General features: G+C 36.7%; 1 protein-coding gene across 10 annotated transcripts in view; it reads right to left on the bottom strand.

Annotated features, from left to right (window-relative positions):
- Positions 1–21,561, bottom strand: part of SCAPER (S-phase cyclin A associated protein in the ER) — a 161,002-nt gene that overhangs the window by 85,442 nt on the left and 53,999 nt on the right. For all 10 annotated transcript variants that reach the window (XM_054836962.1, XM_054836964.1, XM_054836959.1 and 7 more), the window contains 3 exons: positions 20,727–20,879; positions 19,437–19,544; positions 4,928–5,064 (listed from right to left, as the gene is read on the bottom strand). In XM_054836962.1, the coding sequence (XP_054692937.1) occupies positions 4,928–5,064; positions 19,437–19,544; positions 20,727–20,879 (398 nt within the window). The remainder of the gene's footprint in view (positions 1–4,927; positions 5,065–19,436; positions 19,545–20,726; positions 20,880–21,561) is intronic.

Genomic DNA, 21,561 nt, shown 5'->3' with positions numbered 1-21,561 from the left:
TGATGAAAATATTAGTAATTTAGACATGTAGTGCAGATCAGAAGATCATTACATCACAGAGATTATAATTAATGTATAAATAATTTGTTATACTTACAGGTACAGGAGTATTTTTTTATGTAACTAACGACTATACTGTAACATAATGAACCTTGTTAGGCATACAGCACAGAAGTAAATACCTCCACAAATGACTGTTTTACTGCTGCAAATAGAAACACAAACCTCTTTAGCCCCTTAAAAGTATTATTTACACTGGCAATATGCCAAAAAGTAGGAAGAGGCAGACAAGACTGTTTTTCCACCACTTGCTTTGACTCCAGCCAGCCTGTGCCAACAGGTGAAAACCATCACCAGCTCCTCAACCAAAACAGGAATCAGGGTGGGAATCCTGTAACCTTTTATAACCACACACGACCTAAAACTAATCCAGACACTACAGCGATGCAGAAAAATTCAGTTCTAGACAGAACACTGTGATGAAGAAACATCCAGCAGGCATTAAAAGCATTTAGCTGTTAAAAACATTTGATCCGTTAAAATTGCTCCTTCCATTTTCATTCTTAAATGAAGACTTCACATATGCAACACAGACTAGGGACTTCAGGGAGATCCGCTGTTCAAGGCTCTTGAGGTTGGAACATGGAAAATTTTTCAAAAAACACAACTGTACACACACATGAAGGAAACTTAACTGGCACGCTGGACTAAATCCGTGATTAGGTGTGCGACCTGTCTCTACCAAGAGCACCCATAACAAGCCCCAGTGCCAAAGTGCCAAAAGCCCCTCAGGACAGAAGTAGAAAAAAAAAAGTCTGCCTTGGGGCAACTTTCACCCATACAAACAGTGTTTCCTATTCATTTCCAAGGTATTCTGAATATTAACTACCATCAGCTGACATTCTTGCCAACTCTACAGACCTCCAATTGTGTTTTTTTTTCAAATCTAAGATTTTGACAATGGCTTCCCATGGGAAATGTGTTGCATTGCTGCACTGCAAAAAAAAAGATTTAGTAAAGACATAATTCCTATTATTTCTCTCAGACACATATACTAAACGTTTCTTTGTATTTTCTGTTCACCCAAGTGGACCAAGTTTTCAAAAGCTACTCAAATTTTCCCTTGGCTTGCTTGACCTATACAACTTATGCTATACGCAAATATCGTTACATTACCACTAGCTCTGATTTGTGGATCATTAATAAAGCTATTAATCACAACTGAATTTAGTATTAAACATGAAGGTGAGATTCCTTTATTAACCTTTTGCCTTCTTTCCTGCCTCTTAGCCAGAAACAACACATTTCACCTTTGAGTTTTCTACAGACAAGTCAGTCAAACGTGAATAATCACCTAAAATATCTGTTACTAGATGAACATGACTGGAGTGCTTTAAATCTGTTGCAAAGCATATCTCCACTGTATATACTTCCTAGCTGGTAACTACACCTCTATTGCTCAAGTTCAGCTTTCATCAAATCTCCTTTTGCCCTGTGGGTACCGAAGTATTCTTCTGCTAGCAGCACATACATGTTATCCTGAGATAATTTACTTAGCTATATATCAGTTGTTGCTATAGCACCAGTTTAATAGCTTAGGTTATAAATATAATTAATAAGACTAACAAAACTTCTCAACATATCTAATAACCCATTGATCACAATTTGTCCCCTCATTCACCTTTGCCCTTCATTGCTTTGATATTGTAATAGTGATTTAAGATCTAGAAACTCAGGAGAGCGACAGGAACCTATTTGAATGTAGTTACTTATTTTTTTTCAAGTTTAAAATATCACAGCTTCCTAGAAACTGAAATGAATGTATAATTTCAAGTCTTAAGGTATAAAGGGGACTGTTAGAACTATTTCTTCTTCCAGAGAAGAGGAATAGTTCAGATATGTACTAAAACATGGTTTGTAGATAATCTGCTAACACCTGTGCAACTATGAATTATCAACATAAATGCTCCTCACTTTCAAACCATCCTCAAATGAAGTACTTTAACTATCTATTTGACCTAAGTTTTGAGTTGATTTTGAGCAGTAAACTCCCAGCCATATGGTGGTAGTACTGTCCAGATTATTGGGCAGAAATATAGTAGACATTACCTAAATTATTTAATTTAGTATTTCATATTGTAATTCTGAGGTTATTGCTTTAATTGCTTTTGCCACATAACTTAAGATAATCCTCTTTCATTTTCTGAACATGGACAACCTCCCCACCTTACCAGTATTAAGTTTACACGCAGGATCATCCAGGCAGTGTTTGTCATTACTGTGCCTATTACTATTACTCAAGTGTCAATTATAGTAACTGTAGAAGACTGGCAAGACTTGGGGGCTAAAATTAATTTTCCAAATAGGTTTTTTTTTCCCCCTCGCCCATTTTTTGTTCAAAATTCCATGGAACAGTCTTTGTTTCCTATTGCTGCTGGACATTTTTCTTAGTAAGTCCGTTGTGTTAACATTAGAAAACTCATGGTGAAATCTTCAATTTAAGTCACGTCTATCTTCAAGGACAGTAATCCCGTGGAAAAGTTTAGTCACCCTTTAAAACTAAAAACAAGCTTAATGAACATGAATTTCATGTCTTGCCAATATAAGTTCTCTTAGATTTCAAAATTTTCACTGTATTTTTCAATAGTATATCACCTTTGGAAAACGATGCCCCCTTATTACTCTTTTACTTATAATTTTTGATGACGAATACACTGACTCACCCAGCAGTCTGACACATTAGAATTCAAAACTGTGTTGGGTTTGCATGACAAGGTTTTGGTAGCAGGGGGGGACTACAGGGGTGGCTTCTGTGAGAAGCTGCTAGAAGCTCCCCCTGTGTCTGATAGAGCCAATGCCAGCCGGCTCCAAGACGGACCCGCCGCTGGCCAAGGCCAAGCCAATCAGCGCCTCTGTGATAACATATTTAAGAAGGAAAAAAACACTTAGAGAGAGAGCTTTTGCAGCCGGAGAGAGGAGTGAGAAGATGTAAGAAACTCTGCAGACACCAAGGTCAGTGCAGATGGAGGGGGAGGAGGAGCTCCAGGCGCCGGAGCAGAGATCCCCCTGCAGCCCGTGGTGAAGGCCATGGTGAAGCAGGCTGTCCCCCTGCAGCCCATGGAGGAAGGATGAGGGGGTGTAGCGATTCCACCTGCAGCCCGTGGAGGACCCCACGTTGGAGCAGGTGAAGGCACCTGAAGGAGGCTGTGGCCCGTGGGAAGCTCACGCTGGAGCAAGCTCCTGGCAGGACCTGTGGACCCGTGGGGGACCCATGCTGGAGCAGTTTGCTCCTGAAGGTCTGCACCCCATGAGAGAGACTCACGCTGGAGAAGTTCGTGAAGGACTGTCTCCCGTGAGAGGGACTCCATGCTGGAGCAGGGGAACGATGAGAGGAGTCCTCCCCCCTGAGGATGAAGAAGCGGCAGAAACAACGTGTGATGAACTGACCATAATCCCCATTCCCCGTCCCCCTGTGCCGCTGAGGGGGGGAAGGTTGAAGCTGGGAGTGAAGTTGAGGCTGGGAAGATGGGAGGGGTCGGGGGAGGTGTTTTAAGAGTTGATTTCATTTCTCATTCCTCTACTCTGTTTTGGCTAGTAATAAATCAGATGAATTCCCTCTCTAAGTTCGGTCTGTTTTGCTCGTGACGATAATTAGTGAGTGATCTCTCTCTGTCCTTATCTCGATCCATAAGCTTTTTGTTATACCTTTTCTCCCCTGTTTAGTGAATGAGGGGAGTGAGAGAGCGGCTCTGGTGGGCACCTCGCCCCCAGCCAGGGTCAACCCACCACAAAAACCTTCTGAAAAAGTTTTTCAACTATCAGTGCCAATAACAAACTATTATTCGAGCTTGTATTCCTAGGTCTGACAAATCTTTGACTAAATTCAACAGAAGCAGCTCTTGAGAAAAAATTAAAATTGGACCCGATAACTGCATTAAATCACCAGGTAATATGAATAATGCTGCACCTTCAGCAATCAGAAACCTGGAAGAATGTTATCCAGTTTCAACAGGGTCTTCTAATGTGGTATTCAGATAGTGGATTTGCTCCTCCAAAGAGGAAAACAATCAGAAACAGTAATAGATTGTAAAAGTATTGTGTTTTGGAATACTAATGTGCCATTATTAGCACTATTAATGAGTTAATAAACCACCTCATTTTTACTGTAGGTCTAAACATCCATTCAGGTGATTTTCTCTTATCTGTAACCCTTCTTGCTTAAAAACAAGGCAGAGAAAATAGGTAACAATGACTCTTACCTTCTGAGAAGTATTTTTAGAGATAAATGCAAAAAAGTTATAATAGTTAAGTATTAACCTCACCTGGGGACTACGTAGCTACAAAGACTGACACTGCCAGCTCATGATCCAATGATGTCCTGTGTATCCTACTGATTTCCAGATGTCACTTTTTAGACTAATAACAAGTTGCAGTTCTGACAACTCACTTTCCATTTTAAGATATTTTTAACTTTCTTTTTGTTGTGACAGGCAACAAAAAAATGATTAAACTTAGTCATGGGATTTGACACTACAGCAGGCTGACTTCTATTTGTTGATTACTATTGATTTTCTTTGATACTTCATTTAAAAATCAATAGCTAGAAAGAAAAATAGGCATGGTTTACACAAATTTAAACATGCTATTGTATGCTAGAAGAGGCTACAGTTTTGGCAGGGCACTGGCATCCAATTATGAGAAAAGCTCTTAACAGGTGAAACCAAGGGCTCCAGATCGATATTCAGTTTTCTTTCTCAATCAGAGAAAGTGGCCATAAATTAGGCTCATCAGTGTTATTTTCAAGACACTCCCAAAGCAAATAATTTAAATTTTTTTTCAGCCTTCCACTGCACTTATACTAAAGGACAAAAGGGAAAGTTTAGAACAAAACTTAAAGAAAAAAATATTAAAAAGAAGTTTGTAGTACCTGGAGTTCATCCGCGCCTTTAGCTTTTTGGCTTTCTTTTTAGTTTTTTGTTTCTCCTCTCCATCTTTTAATGGTTCCACAGGAACAGAACTCTCAATCACAATATCCACAATGTACTTTTTTAATGACAGGTGCTCCTGCAGAAAATATTGAAATAATATTTCATCTTACAGTTTGTGATGGAGATAATAGATTATCTTCCCTGGAAACAACAGTGGTAAATATTTAACAAAAGGTTAAGAAAATGAAGAAAAATTTTAAAATAAATTTTGGGAAAGAGATTATTTCACACTGGAGAGAACACATCACAGGTATTTTGTAATAAAGAAGAATAATTATTGAGACAAGTAAAGGAGAATAAGCATTGGCCCTCATTTTCAAGAAACTGTGACCTAACAAGCATGAACGCCAAGTTGACATCCTCTCTCTTCTCCAAGCTGCATTTTACAGCTGCATGAAACCAATGCCCTGCCCTACCAACATAACTCATTGAATGAGCTAATTCTGATTTTAATTCTTCATGAAAATCTAAACTTGTCTTAACTCCTGTTAAAACACATTGCAACTACTCGCCACTAAAAATTTTTCCATTTACTGATGTGAATAATCCTTTTCCTCTCACATTAACAAATTGGCATGCAAGTAAAACACTGGTAAAATCTCAGTTACTCAAAGAAGAAACGCTTTAATACGAAATACAACAGTTTTTACACAATGGTATGCAAGAAAAAGAGAAAGTGATTACACCATGTGATTTTAAATAAATGCTTTGTTTCAAAATTTTTAAAAAACGTTACCAAAAATTTCCTGTTTCCCTAGAGGTACTTACAGTGAAAGCATAGACTACTCCCATACAGTTCAAGGTCCACATTTAAAATAAGTATTTATCATTTACAGCTGAATAACCAACAAAGCTATTCCCCTAAAGCTGTTCTCAATTTTGGTTGACCTATGCTATCCATGAATGGCCACGTAGGTGCCTGTAACAATTCCAGTGATCAGCAATCTATCCAGAAACTACAGATGCAAACAAACCCTCCCAAAAATCAAAAAACCCCCAACCCCACAATTCCCCAGCAGCTAAACTGTTCATTACCTTCTTTTTCCACAGTTCTCTCAAGTTAGAAATTTACTCAAAGTACTCTATACAGCAAGTTAGATTTCAACAACAAAGAAGGATTTCTATGAGTGCCCCTTCTAAACTTATTTTTCAGTTTAAACCCGCATTACCGAATTTAACCTCTTCTGAACTATCAATGTACTTCAGACCTTTGTCAGTGCAAGAAACAAACTTAATCAACACAATTTTAAAAGTGACCCACTTAAACCACTACAATGTCCTCAATCAGTCTACTTCAGTTGAAAAATACGTGCCACCTGACAGTCTGCATGATACTGCAACATCTTTCTATGATAATAGAAGACTACCAGACACATTCATGCTATTGAAATCTCACATACAAATACCTCGATGCATCAAGTGGACACCATATCTCCACATTGCATTATGGCTGCTTGTACAACAGCGAATTGTTCTTTTTTTTTTTCTTCAAATAACAATAAACAACTAGTTTAACGCCAGTTATTAGGAAGATATTTACCCCATTTTTAATATACTGAGGCTTATCTTACATTTGTTTTCTTATAGAATCCTGAGCACATTACGAAGCATAGGTCACCACTGCTTCAAGGATAATTTATCCTTGAAAATGATTAGTGCCACAACCAGATGTGGTTATTCCTTCCTTTTTGGTAAGTATCCTTCAAATTCAAAGTAAAAGGCCAAGTGTTAAAAAGTTCATAGACAGTATTTTCCAGAAAACAACCTATATTTTCTTTCACTGATTCAAGAAAATGTTATGCCTGTTGAAAAGAAAATAAATCTCTGTGAAATTTCCTGGAAAAAGACCACTTAGTTTTTGTAAAGCACCGCAGCATGATATAACATAGCAATATATATTTGGTCAAAATAGTAATTGCAATTTCTATCTTAAACCTTACGAATGCAAAATGAATGCTGAATTAATGTTAGACATAAGGAATCAAGCATAATCATGTAAGGAAATTCTAAAAGTAGTGCTGACTTTAACCTTGCTCCACTGCCTACCCAGTATAACTGCCAGTACATCTCAACACTTTTCCCCCCAGTGTATTGTACAAGTTGTTCAAACCATGGATATTGCTATATCCATATGTAACAGTAATTCTAACAGCTTTCATAAGCACTCCCCCTACTCCTTAATATTATCCATTTAATTTTAAGAAGAAGTGCTTAAAGGAAAGCTATCTTAAAGTATCCCAAAGGGCCATACCCTTTCAGCATGATTCAGTAGTACAAGACTAGCAAACTATCCCCGTTTTTGATGAGTTAGTTCTTAACCAGTCTGTAGGAGCACAGAACAGCAACCATCCCAGTGCTGGTTATGAAACCCCAGTTCATTTTTGTCTCCTCAGAGAGATGTATCCCTCAACACCCACTCAAAAATAGCTTTCCCCTTAAACTTTAAGAAACAGAAACCTGGTCATAACACTGAAACGTCACAGGAAACTGATGGGTTTGAGTTTTTCAATGTTAAGATAAGGAAGGATTTCCTCAGAACAGACTATGACACTACTCCTGCTTTGCTACTAAGCTTCAGGGTAATTAACCTGTGACATTTTGTGGATGCTCAGTTATTAAAAAAAAAAAAAAAAAGAGAAAATAATTATTTCAGTGGGATTGGATTTGTACATGCCCACTTTCCAAACTGAACTAGTACACCCTAGCAATGTAATTTGCCATTAGTTTACCTCACATTTTGTAAGATGAAGCACTTGTAATATACAAAACTAACAAGGATGGTTACTGTAGTTCTACGTCTTTGTTCAACAGTGAAACTGTTTTTTTGAATCATCAGATCTTCAACCTACTTACTCTATCCTCCAAAGTGACAGCAGAGCAAAACGAAGTTCACACTGCGCTTTGAAATGGACACCTCCTTCCCCAAGGGGCAGAACATCTCCATCCAGGTGTGGTCAGCCCACTCTCCTCCTGCTGCTGCACGACGGCCATTGCAACCACGCTATCAGACTTCTGCTAGGCAGAAATGATGAGCGAGACAAAGCCTTGTATCCCCTTAGCAGACACCCATCTCTTTTTCCTAATCTTATCTGTAGCTCAGCAGATGATTCAGAGAGAACTACAGGCTTCAAGAAGCACATTCATTTCTCAGCCAGTGAGGGCCAAGGATAGTTACAAACCATTTTGCTCACATGAACTCAAGCACCTTCATGAACGATGTTTCTCAGAGTTCTCAGCTTTCACGTGTGGCAGGTCGGATTAATATCAGACTTCATACGTACACCTCATTAACCTAAGACTAGAGTAATAATACCTTGTGCCACAAAAACAGTCACCTTGTGAAGGTACAGATCAAAGCACAGGATTAGCACAGTAGGCAGACCTACACCATTCAGGTGTGAAACAAGTATAACTAATAGCTTGGTATTGAATGACAACTGACATCTGAAGATAGCTGCTGCTGCTGCGTTACGCTTCAAAGCGGTGTAAAAATATTTATTCCCATGCTTTATTGAGCTTCCACCAGTTGTCTGAAAAAAATAAAGGTTTTAAAATCCACTGAGTCACACTGAAGTACAGTATGTCCAATCCTCTAAATAATTAAATTCATGAGTAATTTTACCTGCACAACTATTAGTTGGACAGGTTAACATACCCTAAAAGTAATTGCCATAAGTGTATGAAAGGGAACGAAGCCAGTGCGGTGTTTAGAAAGCAAAATTTTGTCATCCTCTGAGCAATAATAAACTATTCAATTTCAGGTTTTTTTTATTTCTAATAAGGGTAATACAGAATAACTGGGTAATCTAGTCACTTCTTCCTGAAAACCTTTTACTTTTTTATTGTAATTTTTATATAAGTAAATGCTAAATGCAGTAAGAATCACTAAGACTAATTTACCCTCTCTGTAGAGGCATTCCGAGTTTGGTTTTATGACAATGTGAAGGGGCATTACTGGCCTGATTCTATGCTATGTTGAGCACGTTCTGACCCCAAACCCTCAGATATTAGTAAACCACCAGATCTTTGGAGAATTTAGGCCATTATAAATGCAAAACATTATTAAGTAAAGGCTCTTTTCTCATGAAAGCTTCTCTTATTAAGATCTGTATTCACACCTACCAAAAATGTTCATTACAGTTTCAGTTTCTACACCAGCAATGTCAATTTTAGCTGCACAATTTCTCTCAAGCTTTGTCTTAAAGACTTATGTATAATACAGTAATTCTGCTGGTTTCATCTTAAGACTTTTTATCTCAGGATTACACTAGAACCAGCTATGATGGTTGTTCAGTATCAGATTTCTGCCGTCATTTTTCATACTCAATAACTCATCCCCTAAGTTGCACAGCTGGTATCGACTATGTCACAAAATAAGGTATCAGCTTCCACGAAGACAGCAGAATCTGCATGACACAGAGCACTTAGTCTGTACTGTGTTGTGATGTACAGCTGCAGAATACAGAAATAAGAATTGAATGCTGATGTATTTCTTCATGATCATCTGTATATATTCCTCTATATATACTTATGGTGACAGCTCAGTGATGCATTACAGTGGAAATATTCCTGCTATTTCTCTTCAGTGTTATTTACATGCATTCACCAAAGCTAAAGGTTACTTTTAAAAATCACAAGGTATACTGTACCTGTTTCTCAGAGGAAGACTGTCTTTAGCTGAAAAAACTTATGAAACATAAAAGTAACCCAGTAAATATATACAATTTGATATTTCAATGGCATTCTGTATAGACAAATGTTGTTATTTGACGTAACCATATAGACCTCTAATAATTTTTACATAACACTGAAGTCATTTTTTAAACCAACTGAAATAAATTTCCTGTAAAAGTTGCAATACTTCATTTACAAGTAAGGTGATAAAAAACTGACATCAAATGTACCTGTGGAACTGCAGCCACCACAAAGTATACAAGATAGAAATTAGAGTATTTACAGAAAATGTCTTTACTTTTCCTCTCTTCTCCCTTCATCCTCAACTGTTCTTTTAGTCCCTGAGAATCCTGAAACTTTCCAAATACAACACATGGGCCTCCTCTACAAACTACATGAGAAACTGAGTTGCCAAAACCATTACGGCTAAAACTAGTAAGGTCATCTATGAAGTCACGTTGTTGCTGGTTATTGCCTTACTCCAATTCAACTTCCTGAAGCAGAAAAACTACCCAGTTCATTTCATATCTTGAAGTTGGTAATTTTAGTTGACTAAGCGCTTCTTATAACCAAGTTTTTCTCTATACACTTAATTACACCCCATTTTCTTACATGACATGTTTATATTACAAGGATTACAGCATTACTATCAATATTCTCTGAAATAAAGTATATTTTTCAGACTCCAGAACAAACACAATTGGAAAATTTTTCCATGAAAAGTGTAGCAAATACTACAAAATGCTGAAATGCTACACAATTGAGTACAGTCTGCTTCAGTCTGGATGAGAAAAACCATGCCATAAACTGGATTCTGAATCTCGGCAATCTATATGAAATAAAACAGCTGGCAAATATATTTCCTAATTAATACGCTCTTCATACAATACCCATTCACAAGACCAATATCCTTGACTGGCTCACCCATTTAATGTCCTGATTACAGCAACAACATCCACGTACCTGACCTTGACAGATTAAGTGCTGGATATGGAAGTATTTAGCAAACCAGAACACAACTGCAAAATTATTTTCCTACCCAATCTCTTTGACTATGACACTTTTGGCTCTCTGTATTACATATAAGCCACTATTCATTTTGCTACTCAGCAAATATTTATAGTAACATTATTAAATTGTGATGTCAAGCGTGCCAAACAGAATTCTTCCTAACAAAATTTCCCCATTCTAAAATTGGGAGTGAGCATAACACAAATACTTATTTCCCTTTCCTTTCTTTTTAAGCAAAGCATTGCCTTCTTATGAATTCTGCCTGGGGCAAGACTGCACAGGTAGGACAATATTGCAGTGAAGCATCTGTATTTGCTCAAGCTGAGAAGAAAATCACAGCCTGGCATTTGTTGCTGTAGGGCAGTCATAACTTAAGATCCTCTGTTCTCTTGTGCATACGTTGCTCCTTGCTGGCTCTCACAAAGCGCAATATCCCTCCTAACACATAGTGGTAACAGCCAGGGAAGGAAAGCTCCGAAAATCCCCCGGTCCGAAGCCAGTCAGTCGCTGGCAGGAGTGGCCAGGATCATCACCTAGTATATCAAGTATTTTCTGCTGCTTTCTATAAGCTCTGGAGGGTCCTGTGCTACCACGAAGCAGCACTGGCATGAAATCTTACTGGCTAGAGACAGGCATGTAAAAGTCTGACCTTTCCAACGTATAGTCCATTTTATACAGCGTGCGACACAGTGCTGAATTAGCTATGTTGCTGTTATGTATAAACTAATGAATTCATATAAGGGGAAAACCCTTCCGGCTACTGGACTTTCACCCAAAAACCAGAGTTAAAATTACCTTCTTGGAATCTCAAAGGTTTATAAATATATATCTTTATAAAATACACAGATATATATTTATAAATATATACATTGTTTTTCATTTTCATTCCTTTCCGTATTTCTGGATTCTGGCCAGAACTGAAGCAGAAGCACCAGAATACCGTAAGACTGGTTATCTTTATTATTTTTGTATTCTTTCCAACCTTGAATCCCCAAGTTTGGAAAGAAAAGGCATTCCTATAAGTCTTCTAACCCAATTCTGCCGACCAAGGCAACTTGAAAAATATCTGACTCTAGCTATTTATCTAAATTTGATCTTTAGAACTCCCAAACGCTTGTTTTTACTTGCTCTGTTGTATCAGCATTAAAATAATAAACATGAGGAAGATTATAAAGAAATAGTTGTAGTAGCTTATATCAGATACTACTTGCTGTCATTCATTTACCATTTTAATAAAAAAATTAATAGCAAACTGAGTATTTTTGTATAAACGTAAGGTACATAAGGAATATATTCTAGTGAATCAATAGGTAACTATTCTGAAGCCTACATATATCTTTTAGATTAACATCTTTACCTGTTTCAAAATAAACAATATCCTGTAACTGCAGAAAATAATTAAAAAATGTTTTCAATATTTATTACCAATGTCAGGAATAACGGTTTCTTACTTGTATATAATCACTTACGGGATGTTTTTGCCAAATTCTGAAGAGTTTTTAAGGTTCAATTCTAAATCATGTTACCACAGGAATATTTGTTCATGATTTTATTCATGTTTCAACAAAACTCCTCAGTATTTTATTTTTTACCTCATAGCCTACGACAATATTTAATATGGAAAACAGACGCTGAAGCAGATTATGAGTTATATCAAATGCAAAATTCAATTATCAACATTATAACCAATGACAGCTTGAAACACAAACGGTCATTAATGCTTGATGATGAAGAGATCAAATATTTGCGATCAAATACCGTTATAATACCACAAGCGACGATCCACTCCAAAATACAGACAAGATTCAAAATAAGGAAGGTATTTACCTATTACCATTAATAAGAGTTATTACAAGTGCTTGATATGTGAAGAAACAGGTCATAAAGTAATGGATATTCAAATATTATTTTCTCAAAATTGAGATTATTCACATTTCTACGCTAAATATACTTTAAAAGATGAGTACAGAGCATTAAAGAACTTTTATTATTCATTCACAACCAAAGACTGACCTTTCATTGTAAAAGGAGTTTTTCCTTTACCACTGGAATTTAATTAAGGTGAGATTTTTTAAATGAGGGAGTAATACCACTTTTTAGCATGTCCAAACTAAATATTCTTTACTGGTATTATCAACTGCACTTTTAGTCACCTTGCTTGTCCAATAAATTCAATGATACGACAGCCTGACACTAAGATAAATAGCAAATAATACTCTGAATAGTAGGTTCAGATATTTCTTGGGATTTTTAATATCATTCCCTTTCTCGCTTGTCACTCCAAAACATGGGAACAGATGGCAAAGTAAAGCTGTTTCTTCCAGGAGAATGAGAATTCTCCGTACTGGACATAGAAAGCATCACTCTGCAGATTAGGGAAGAAAGCTGGAAGGCACTGACATTATCATCTGGCTGCAAGGGCAAGCAAGAGAAAGGGGGAAATGAGAGTGCAGTTGGCCCTGCCAGCAGTAGTTTTTCTTACTGGCTGTGAATATTCAAGATATCTAAGCCAAAAGGAGGAAGGGTGCAGCTGTTGGCAATGATCTATCACAATTAAAGACACAGCCAATAAACAATTAATCATGTACATTTTTGCCAAGAAAAACAACACTTTATAATATATTAAAGGTAAGAAGCTATTACTGCGTAAAGTACAAAAACTAGAATTGATGTACAGGGTACCCAGAGACCTTCTGCAAACTGCATCATGGATTAAACTTTATATTACATGATCATTCATGACAGCTTCTTCTAGGATGAATATATTCACAGCAGAATTATAAGGCCAGAGTTCCTGTGCAGAAAGGACCACAGCTATCTGACAGATATGAAACATCCATAAACAAAAATGGACCACAGATGCTTGGCTTAATTCCATCCCTCTAGCAACACACAACCCCTCTAAACAATCCTCCCTTCCTCAGGAAAAAAAAAAAAAATTAAAAATAAAGTGAAAAAAAAAAATTCCAAGTAAAGCAAACTTAACCAGAACCTGAGGCTTTACTGGGATGGGGATTTCTTGTTTGCAAGTGATTTACAGATTGCTTCCACTAAGCAATAGGGAAGAAAAATGGGATACTGGTGGAAAAAATAATCAGATGCCAAGAAAAAAAAAAAAAAGTTTACAATGAAGTCTATATTCTGTAACTCTGTGATAAAAGAAACAAGAATATTTTCCAATATATGACCAAACCGTATGCACCACTGTATTACCAAGAAATTATTTAAGTATTATATACAACCAGAGCTGGTTGAAGATCATCTCCTTGTACTGTAATGGTCATAGCTGATCGCTCAAATAGTAACAGATGTTTGAAAGAGACTGGAGTGCAGATATACACCAGAGTAAGACCAAGGCTTCAGACCTTAGGCACACAGAGTTCATATTCGAAAAAATCGGACCCACATGAAAGCTTTAGTCCAGAGCCTTGAATAATCAAACACAAGAGAAGAGCTTAAAACTGAATGCTAAGGACTTTCATTACTAACAAGCAAAAAACAGAATAAAGACGGCTAAAAACACTCTTGGCAACACAATACAAGTAGGCAGGTAACATACACATGAATGTTCAAGAAGAAACAAAGAGAACTTTTAATCTTGCTTAACAATTTTTAGAAGATCACATACCCACAAGTACAAATACCCCAGGCTCCTCTATTAGATGAAATGAAAAAAATGTTCATCTTTAGTGTTATTATTTTACATTTTGCTTAATCATATCTTTTAGCTAGGTTACAAATGGAGTTCATAGGATAGTATTCCTTGTTTAGATAAAAACTTGAAAACACTCTGATTCAGAAAGGAAAACAAAAAACATTTTTCCCAATACTGCTAAGGCTGAAGCAATAAAACAATATATAATTTAATTTTAATGAAAACATAGTGAATAAAAAAAAATTAGCAAAATCCAGGCATCACCATGTCTCTAGACAAGAAAGCTGCCTGTAAATACAGAAGAAAAAGAGGAAAGGTCAGGCATGAAAACATTCCCACATCTCTTTCGCCCAGTAATTTCCTCTGTAAGAAATAATGGAAGCAGCACACAACTTTGAGAAAACAGCTCGGTTTCTTAAAGAAAAACAACCCCTCATCCCTAAAAAGCTTTCAGAAATCCGAACTCATATGAACATCAACTTTGCTTGTGTGTTGTCCCAGCTATAAACCTTGCGTGGCTGGAACAGAGCTCGCAGCAGCACGACTCTGCTGTGGCAGGCAGGCTCTCACCACATCCTGGCCAAAGCGCACCTCTGCCAGCGTAACAGTGCCTGTACCAGGGGAACCTGCCAGCGCAGTTATGCACGTTGTAAATCAGACCCCGCTACAATCTAGACAGACCTGTGCCAGAAAAGGCTTGCACTGCAACCCCAGCCAACTTGACAACCCACACTACAGAGTAAGCTTTAGTCACTGACGATCTGGGGTTTTTTAAAAAGAATGCGGGTGGGCTCAACCAGCCACACCTTTCTATAAATCCTCACGTTTTAACACTGCCAATCTTCAGATGACAACAATCTCTTTGCTCCATCATGGGATTATATTTTCATTTGATCTACATATACCTCTAAGAAGTTCTTTGTTTCATTTATATCATGACAACAGAGTCAGCTTTCTTCCCTGATAGAAAAAGTACATTTTTCATTCATTAATATTCCTCCATCCTGCTTTGGAATACCTAAAATTCTAGCATGCACCTTATATAAATTAACCAAACCCCCACCAAGCTATCTATTTGGCATGTTTTTTAGAATTACCTTTCATTTATTAGAAACACCCATAGACTGCATGGAACTACATGACTTGCACTCGAGAAGTGCCTTTAAACCATGGTATTTCAATGACAGGAGATGCAGACAAGAGATAGGACGATGCTTCCAAGAAGGAAGCTATAAGGATTACCGATGTTATGTGTATTTCCCAAAGCAAACTAGGATAGACAAGAAGGGCAAAGAAAAAAAAAAGAGGAAAAGCAGAGGGACATAAAAATGAATAAATAATCTAGGAGCTACAGGTGGGAGTGAAAGTCTACAAGGTCCTTGCAGAGACTCCTCAGTCTAATGAAGTCACCGAATGTTCTCCTATGGCTTTCAGCAGGCACCTTTTCAAGTGATGGCCTTTGTGGCAAAAGCCCTTTGTGTTGCACAGGGTTTGATTCAGCAACACAATTAGTCATACCTTCAACCATAGTAATTAACTTCAGAGAAGTCAATGAAACAAACTGCTTGCATTGTTTACATCTCTTCCTGAACTGAAACTAATACGAATATTCAAGAGAGGGGACAGGAAATCAACAGCATCAAAAACAGCAGTGTGAGAACAAGATAAAGCTGTAAGTTTGGTGGAAGACGACATGCATTTAAGCACAAACATAGATAAAACATTGTCACTGCACTGAAGATAATGGTGAAATGATGCGCCACAGTGATAGCACTGCAAGTTTCAGAAATACAAAGAAGGAAAGACAACATTTAGCCTGAAGCCTACCAGCTGAAGAGTTTCACCATATACATAAATGAATGTATTTATAAGAGACTGGACAAAAGAAAAGTGAAAAAGGAAGCAAAAGATGTGAATAGAACTTAATTTGCTTTCACAATATAAGCACTGTTTCAAAATTAAGAGAAATCTACATCCTTCTCAGCTAGAGAGTAATCAATACCCAAATGAAGAAAATCCAAAAAGCTGAGATGAAATGAAGCTGTCATATAATCTTAGAAATAACGTCATGCTTTTTCATTTTTACTATCTTCATTCATAACAAAACTATTTTCTTTGTGAGTTTCACTAAATATATTGCATCTACAAGTGAATTCATCTTATTGATGATCTAATACTAGCTGTCAGCTCTTGCACAATATATGCTGGAATTAAGCACAATGTATGCTTAATTCCAGAACAATGAAAACTGCTCCAACATAAAGTCTTCTTTACCTTGGAAACATTATGTAATTTTACAAACATAATAGATGCTATGGCAAAGGGAAGAATCTTGAATATAACAGTTTCTTTTTATATCTGGCAAGATCGACCACTAGCATCCACCGGCCCAGAGAAATGAGTATCAATGATTGTTCAGTACAGCTTTTAACTTTTTGCTTAGTCAAATCCACCAACAAAAGTCCCTACTGTATTAAGACATATCATCCAATCACGTTAATCAGTTTCCAAAGTCTTAAGGAGATACTTAAATCTTTCCTTCTCTGATACCAATATGGTCAAAATAACCATATTTCAAGTCCTTCTGTGATTTCTCAAGTAGTAGTAATAATAATAAAGAAATCCTACGGTGAGATTACAATTGAAAAAAAGCTTACTTTCTAGGCAGCTACCTATTATACTTAACAGGCTTAACACAAAATGAGTCAAAGATCAAGAGTAAGTTATCTGAGGTGTCAAGTGCATAAGGTTAAAGGTGAAATTTTATTAGGTCAAAGGTGATATAAATAAAATCTTTTATGTCAAAGAAGAAGGGTCACAGACAAGATGTATATAATCTGAAGACATCACAGATGACAAGTAATAACTTTAAGTAGCACAAGTGTGTTCTCACTACAGATACCTTCACTGACTATAGAATTGAAAACAGTGATGAATAAGTAACTATGAATACTATAATGCTTCCCTGGAATACGATTTTACTTCTATATAATACTTAGGAAATTTTTTCTCAAGTATTTCAAAACTTAACCGATGTTACTGAATGCTTTAGTTGTGGGGGAGGCAAAGTCTGGCATTAACTATGCATGCTGAATAAAGAGATACACAAAGCAGATTGCTCTGAAAAATAAAATTGCTTTGCTACTTTACAGTGACCGTATCTCTAGCACGTATATCTTATTACTGCTCTTTGGGAAAAAAAACAAAAACCACCACAACAACAAAAAACCCCCACAAAACCAAAACAGAGGGGGCCTCAGGCCAAGGAAATTTCAGATTACAATAGTATAGTTCAGAATGGACTAATTAAAATATAGCTATAAATAATATATTAAATATCTAGCAATGGAAGTATCCATATGTTGCCTGTATGCCAAATACTAGGCACCATCTTGATTAAGGATGTTTAAATCTGCTATGGTAATCATCAAGCTGTTTATTCAGTTAAAACTGCTTACTCCTTTTGCTCCTACACTAAGTACGTATTCAAGGAAACCCATACATTTAACCTTAATCTTAAGTTCACATCAAAATGTTTTGCTGAAGAGCACTGGATTGAAGCATCTGATGTTGGACACCACAAAAATCAAGATATCTGTGCCCTCTAGTGGAACTTCTTTTTCACCAACGAAGCTGGAATTGTTAAGCTGTCAAATCAGGTGTTGTGAATAGCGTAAAAAACCCAGTCAAAAGAAAATCTAGTTCACTCTTTTCCTCCATATTCATCTGAGATAGCTGCCCAGCAAGAACCATAGTTCAGTTATCAGCAGCTAGACAGATACAAGAAAATGCCAATATTACAGATTGCCCACACTCTGGTGTATGTACCAACATGAAAGACTCCAGGAAATCTCACAGCTTGTATTTCTAGGAGATCAGACGCAGTATGAAGCCTTCTCCCATACATCCAAGTAGGTAAACCTGGCATCTAAAACCAAATCCAAAAGTACACAACTCCCACTAACCACTGTAAGAGAGGAAAAAAGGAACTGAAAAGATAGTTTATGTACTTTTGTTACAGTTAGGAAGGGGTAGGCAAACTGCACCTCAGCAAAAATGGATTCCTCCAGACTACTGTATCTCTCCAATTTTATTTTTCCATTTTCCCACTGATAACCACCTTTGTGGATTTCAGTACCTCAGAGACTTAACTTTCCAAAGCTTTTTAAAAGGGAAAACTGGATGTAAGAAGCTGTAAACAAGGAGAAGATTTCAACAAATAAAAACAGTAACAAGAACTGTGAAGGAAAGGAGGAGACAGCCAAAAATTAGAAGTATTGAGCAGAATCACTTGAATCAGCGTGGTTGGAAACAGATTTCCGAACACAATGAAGTTAAATTGGAATCAGCTCTGGAGAATTGGCTTGTACAGTATTTCTTCCTAATGTGTGACAGGTATAATATGTGGGCATTCACAAATTTTTTGTATGAGACAGAACTCAAAATCTGACTGTTATAATTTCACTCTTAGAAAAGGCCTTGACTTAATATCGGAGTTTAACTCAGGCAGCAGCAACAAGAAATTAAATCTGACAGCCATTCAGAAATCTTTTCTTTAAAACAGCATCGTTTCTCGATTTAGTATAAAGTGTCCTCAATGCTTCCTAAAAATCACCTTAAGTGCCAATTCTTCTAAGGCAGCTACTGAAAAAGTAATTGTTGTTCTTTGTAGTAACACTAACACTTGCAAAGTGTTTCCAATCTTACATTTTAAAGTTATTTAGCACTACAGTTTTCAGCATTATTGACCTTGATGCATAGGATAACACATCTGATAACCTAAAAAAGGACAAAAAAAAAAAAAGGAGTAAAGCAAAATGCAGACACCTGCAACACATCAGATTTTTATGAGGAAAAGATAAATATAGTGAGATGAAAACCACCTTTGGAATAACAGAAAAGCAATTAGTCACATTTTATACACCATCTATTTCAAATGGCAATTGCCTAAAGTATTTGAATCTGCCGTTTCTTTTCGTTCCTTTTCATCAGTAGTCAAAACTTTTGAATTGATATTCAAAAAGGCACTGTTATTCCCATGCTAGGCTACTCAGCTGGAAGGCATCTAAAACTAGAATTAATCTAGAAAAAAATACTACTAAACTTACCACTTCTTCATCCGAAAGCTCTCGTCCTTGGATACTACTGTTTTCTCTCACAGCTTGTTGGTGTTTTTTCCCTTTAATGTGGCTAAAAAGGTATACTTCTGATGAAATCTGTAATGACAATGACTTAATAGTAATTTTTTTCTGCAATAATTCTGCAAGCTATAAATAACAGTATTTTAAATATAATAAATGCCAATTTGTCAGAAGTATGTTTAGAATTCCAAGCACAGTATTTTATTCCTCAACCAAATTTACATAAACATCTTTTATGCAGGACCTGAGAGGAAATTATATAATGATTTGCTAGCCAGCAGTATAATAAGCAATTAAGAAAAATCTTGGCTTCTCATCGCATTTTAACTTCAATCTAACTTCATATATTGGACTTTCATTCTGAAATGCATGACCAGTGAATATACAAGAGTCCAGACTGCTGAACCTCAGTTTCTGTTCCAGCACCACCTGAAGTGATCCCGTGCAATCTTGTGTAATTCAGTAATTAAAGAGAAATAATGCTTAATAAGATACAAGTTTCAACAATGTATAGTCTTTGTAAATCAGTTAAACCAGTTACCAAGAAGAACAGATCTCCCTGCTTCCTACTCAGTGACTGCATGCCTTCCTCTTTTCCACCACTCCTAGGACATATGGAACAGTGGACACAAGAAGAGATACCCTGTCAAGATGGGAGGTCTGCCTAGCAAAATATTTGGTTTCCAGCAGTGACCAAAAAGTACTATACCAAAGGAAAAGTAAGAGATGAAGCAAACACTGATTCTCTCCTTCAATACTTTAAAGCCTCCAACCAAACTCAGTTCAAGAACTTGAGCTTGACGTGGTTTCTTGGTATCTGGCAGCCTTCAGTGAATTTCAGTCCAATGAAGCTTGTCCAATCGCCCCTGAACTTGCATTAAATATCCACAGGATCTTATAACAAGGTGTTCACGACTCAGCTACCTGCTATGTAAAGAACGACATTCTTTGCTCTATACCTAGCTTTTAACTACCTTCATGTGATGCTCCCTAATTGTTGCTTTTCTTAGAAGAGACAGCTAACAACTGAGTACTGTCCACACTCTCCATTCTACCTACAACTCTCCAGTTCTTTCAAATCTTCCCTAAACCACCTGATTTATAGACAGAAGAATTGAAAATAAGGTGCGCTTTACAAGAGCAGAGCAGGGACACAGCAGATGGGCAGTACTCTCATCTGTGAACAAAGCATCACTGGTAGCTTCAAGGCTTAGGTTGGCTTTGCAATTCTGACAGTACTCCCTCAATCCAACTTACCATGACATTGCATAATGAGCACTGTTTTTTTCGTTCGTATGGTGTAAGTTTTGGTGCATAATCAGTATTAGCATGTCTTCCACTACTTAATTCAGCTGCTTTCTCTTTTCTTTGTTCAATTTGTTCCATGTGCCTTCTGATACTTTCATCATGCTGAATGGAAATTAATCAAAGCAACAAAGAAAAGTCACATTGAGTTAAAGCAAATGGAATTCAACTGTGCAAAGACATATTGGGAATTACCAAGTATTGTACAGTTAGGATGAGCTTCTGTTAAATTGAAACTATTTTTTATTTCTGAAAGGCATTAAAAGTCACACATATCACAGACATTTTAACATTATGCTATGATTTAAAAATCAATCAGCACTATTTTTGTTTTATAGGTGATTATCAATTAACAATCTGTTGCAAATCCTTCTATAAATCTTTTTATTACATTTAACATCTCAGTTCTGGTTTTGTTCTTAATGAAACGTTCTGGTAGAGAATACAAGTTCAACTTCCAATTCAACAGATATGTAACTTACGTAGTGCTGTTTTCACTGACAGATATGAAATCACAACGTACAAATTAAAGTAAAATAAATTACTTGTTATTTATCGGCAGTGTCAATCAGGCACCGTTCACTGGATTCTTTCAGAGGGTTTTCATACCTAACCCTCACGAGAATGGAAGAAACTCTGAACTATTATTTAAAATCAGAGGCTGGGGTATTTAATAACAAAACTGCATTTTACAGTACAAGTAAATGCAGCTATGGTGCTTCAGACTAGAATCAGAGCAAAGAATAACACTGAAGTGAAAAATTATTTGCACATACACATAAGCCAT

The sequence above is a fragment of the Grus americana genome, chromosome 10, assembly GCF_028858705.1.
Source record: "Grus americana isolate bGruAme1 chromosome 10, bGruAme1.mat, whole genome shotgun sequence".
Classification (NCBI taxonomy): domain Eukaryota; kingdom Metazoa; phylum Chordata; class Aves; order Gruiformes; family Gruidae; genus Grus; species Grus americana.
Note: the sequence above shows the minus strand (reverse complement) of the source record. Positions and strands in the feature narration are given on the sequence as shown.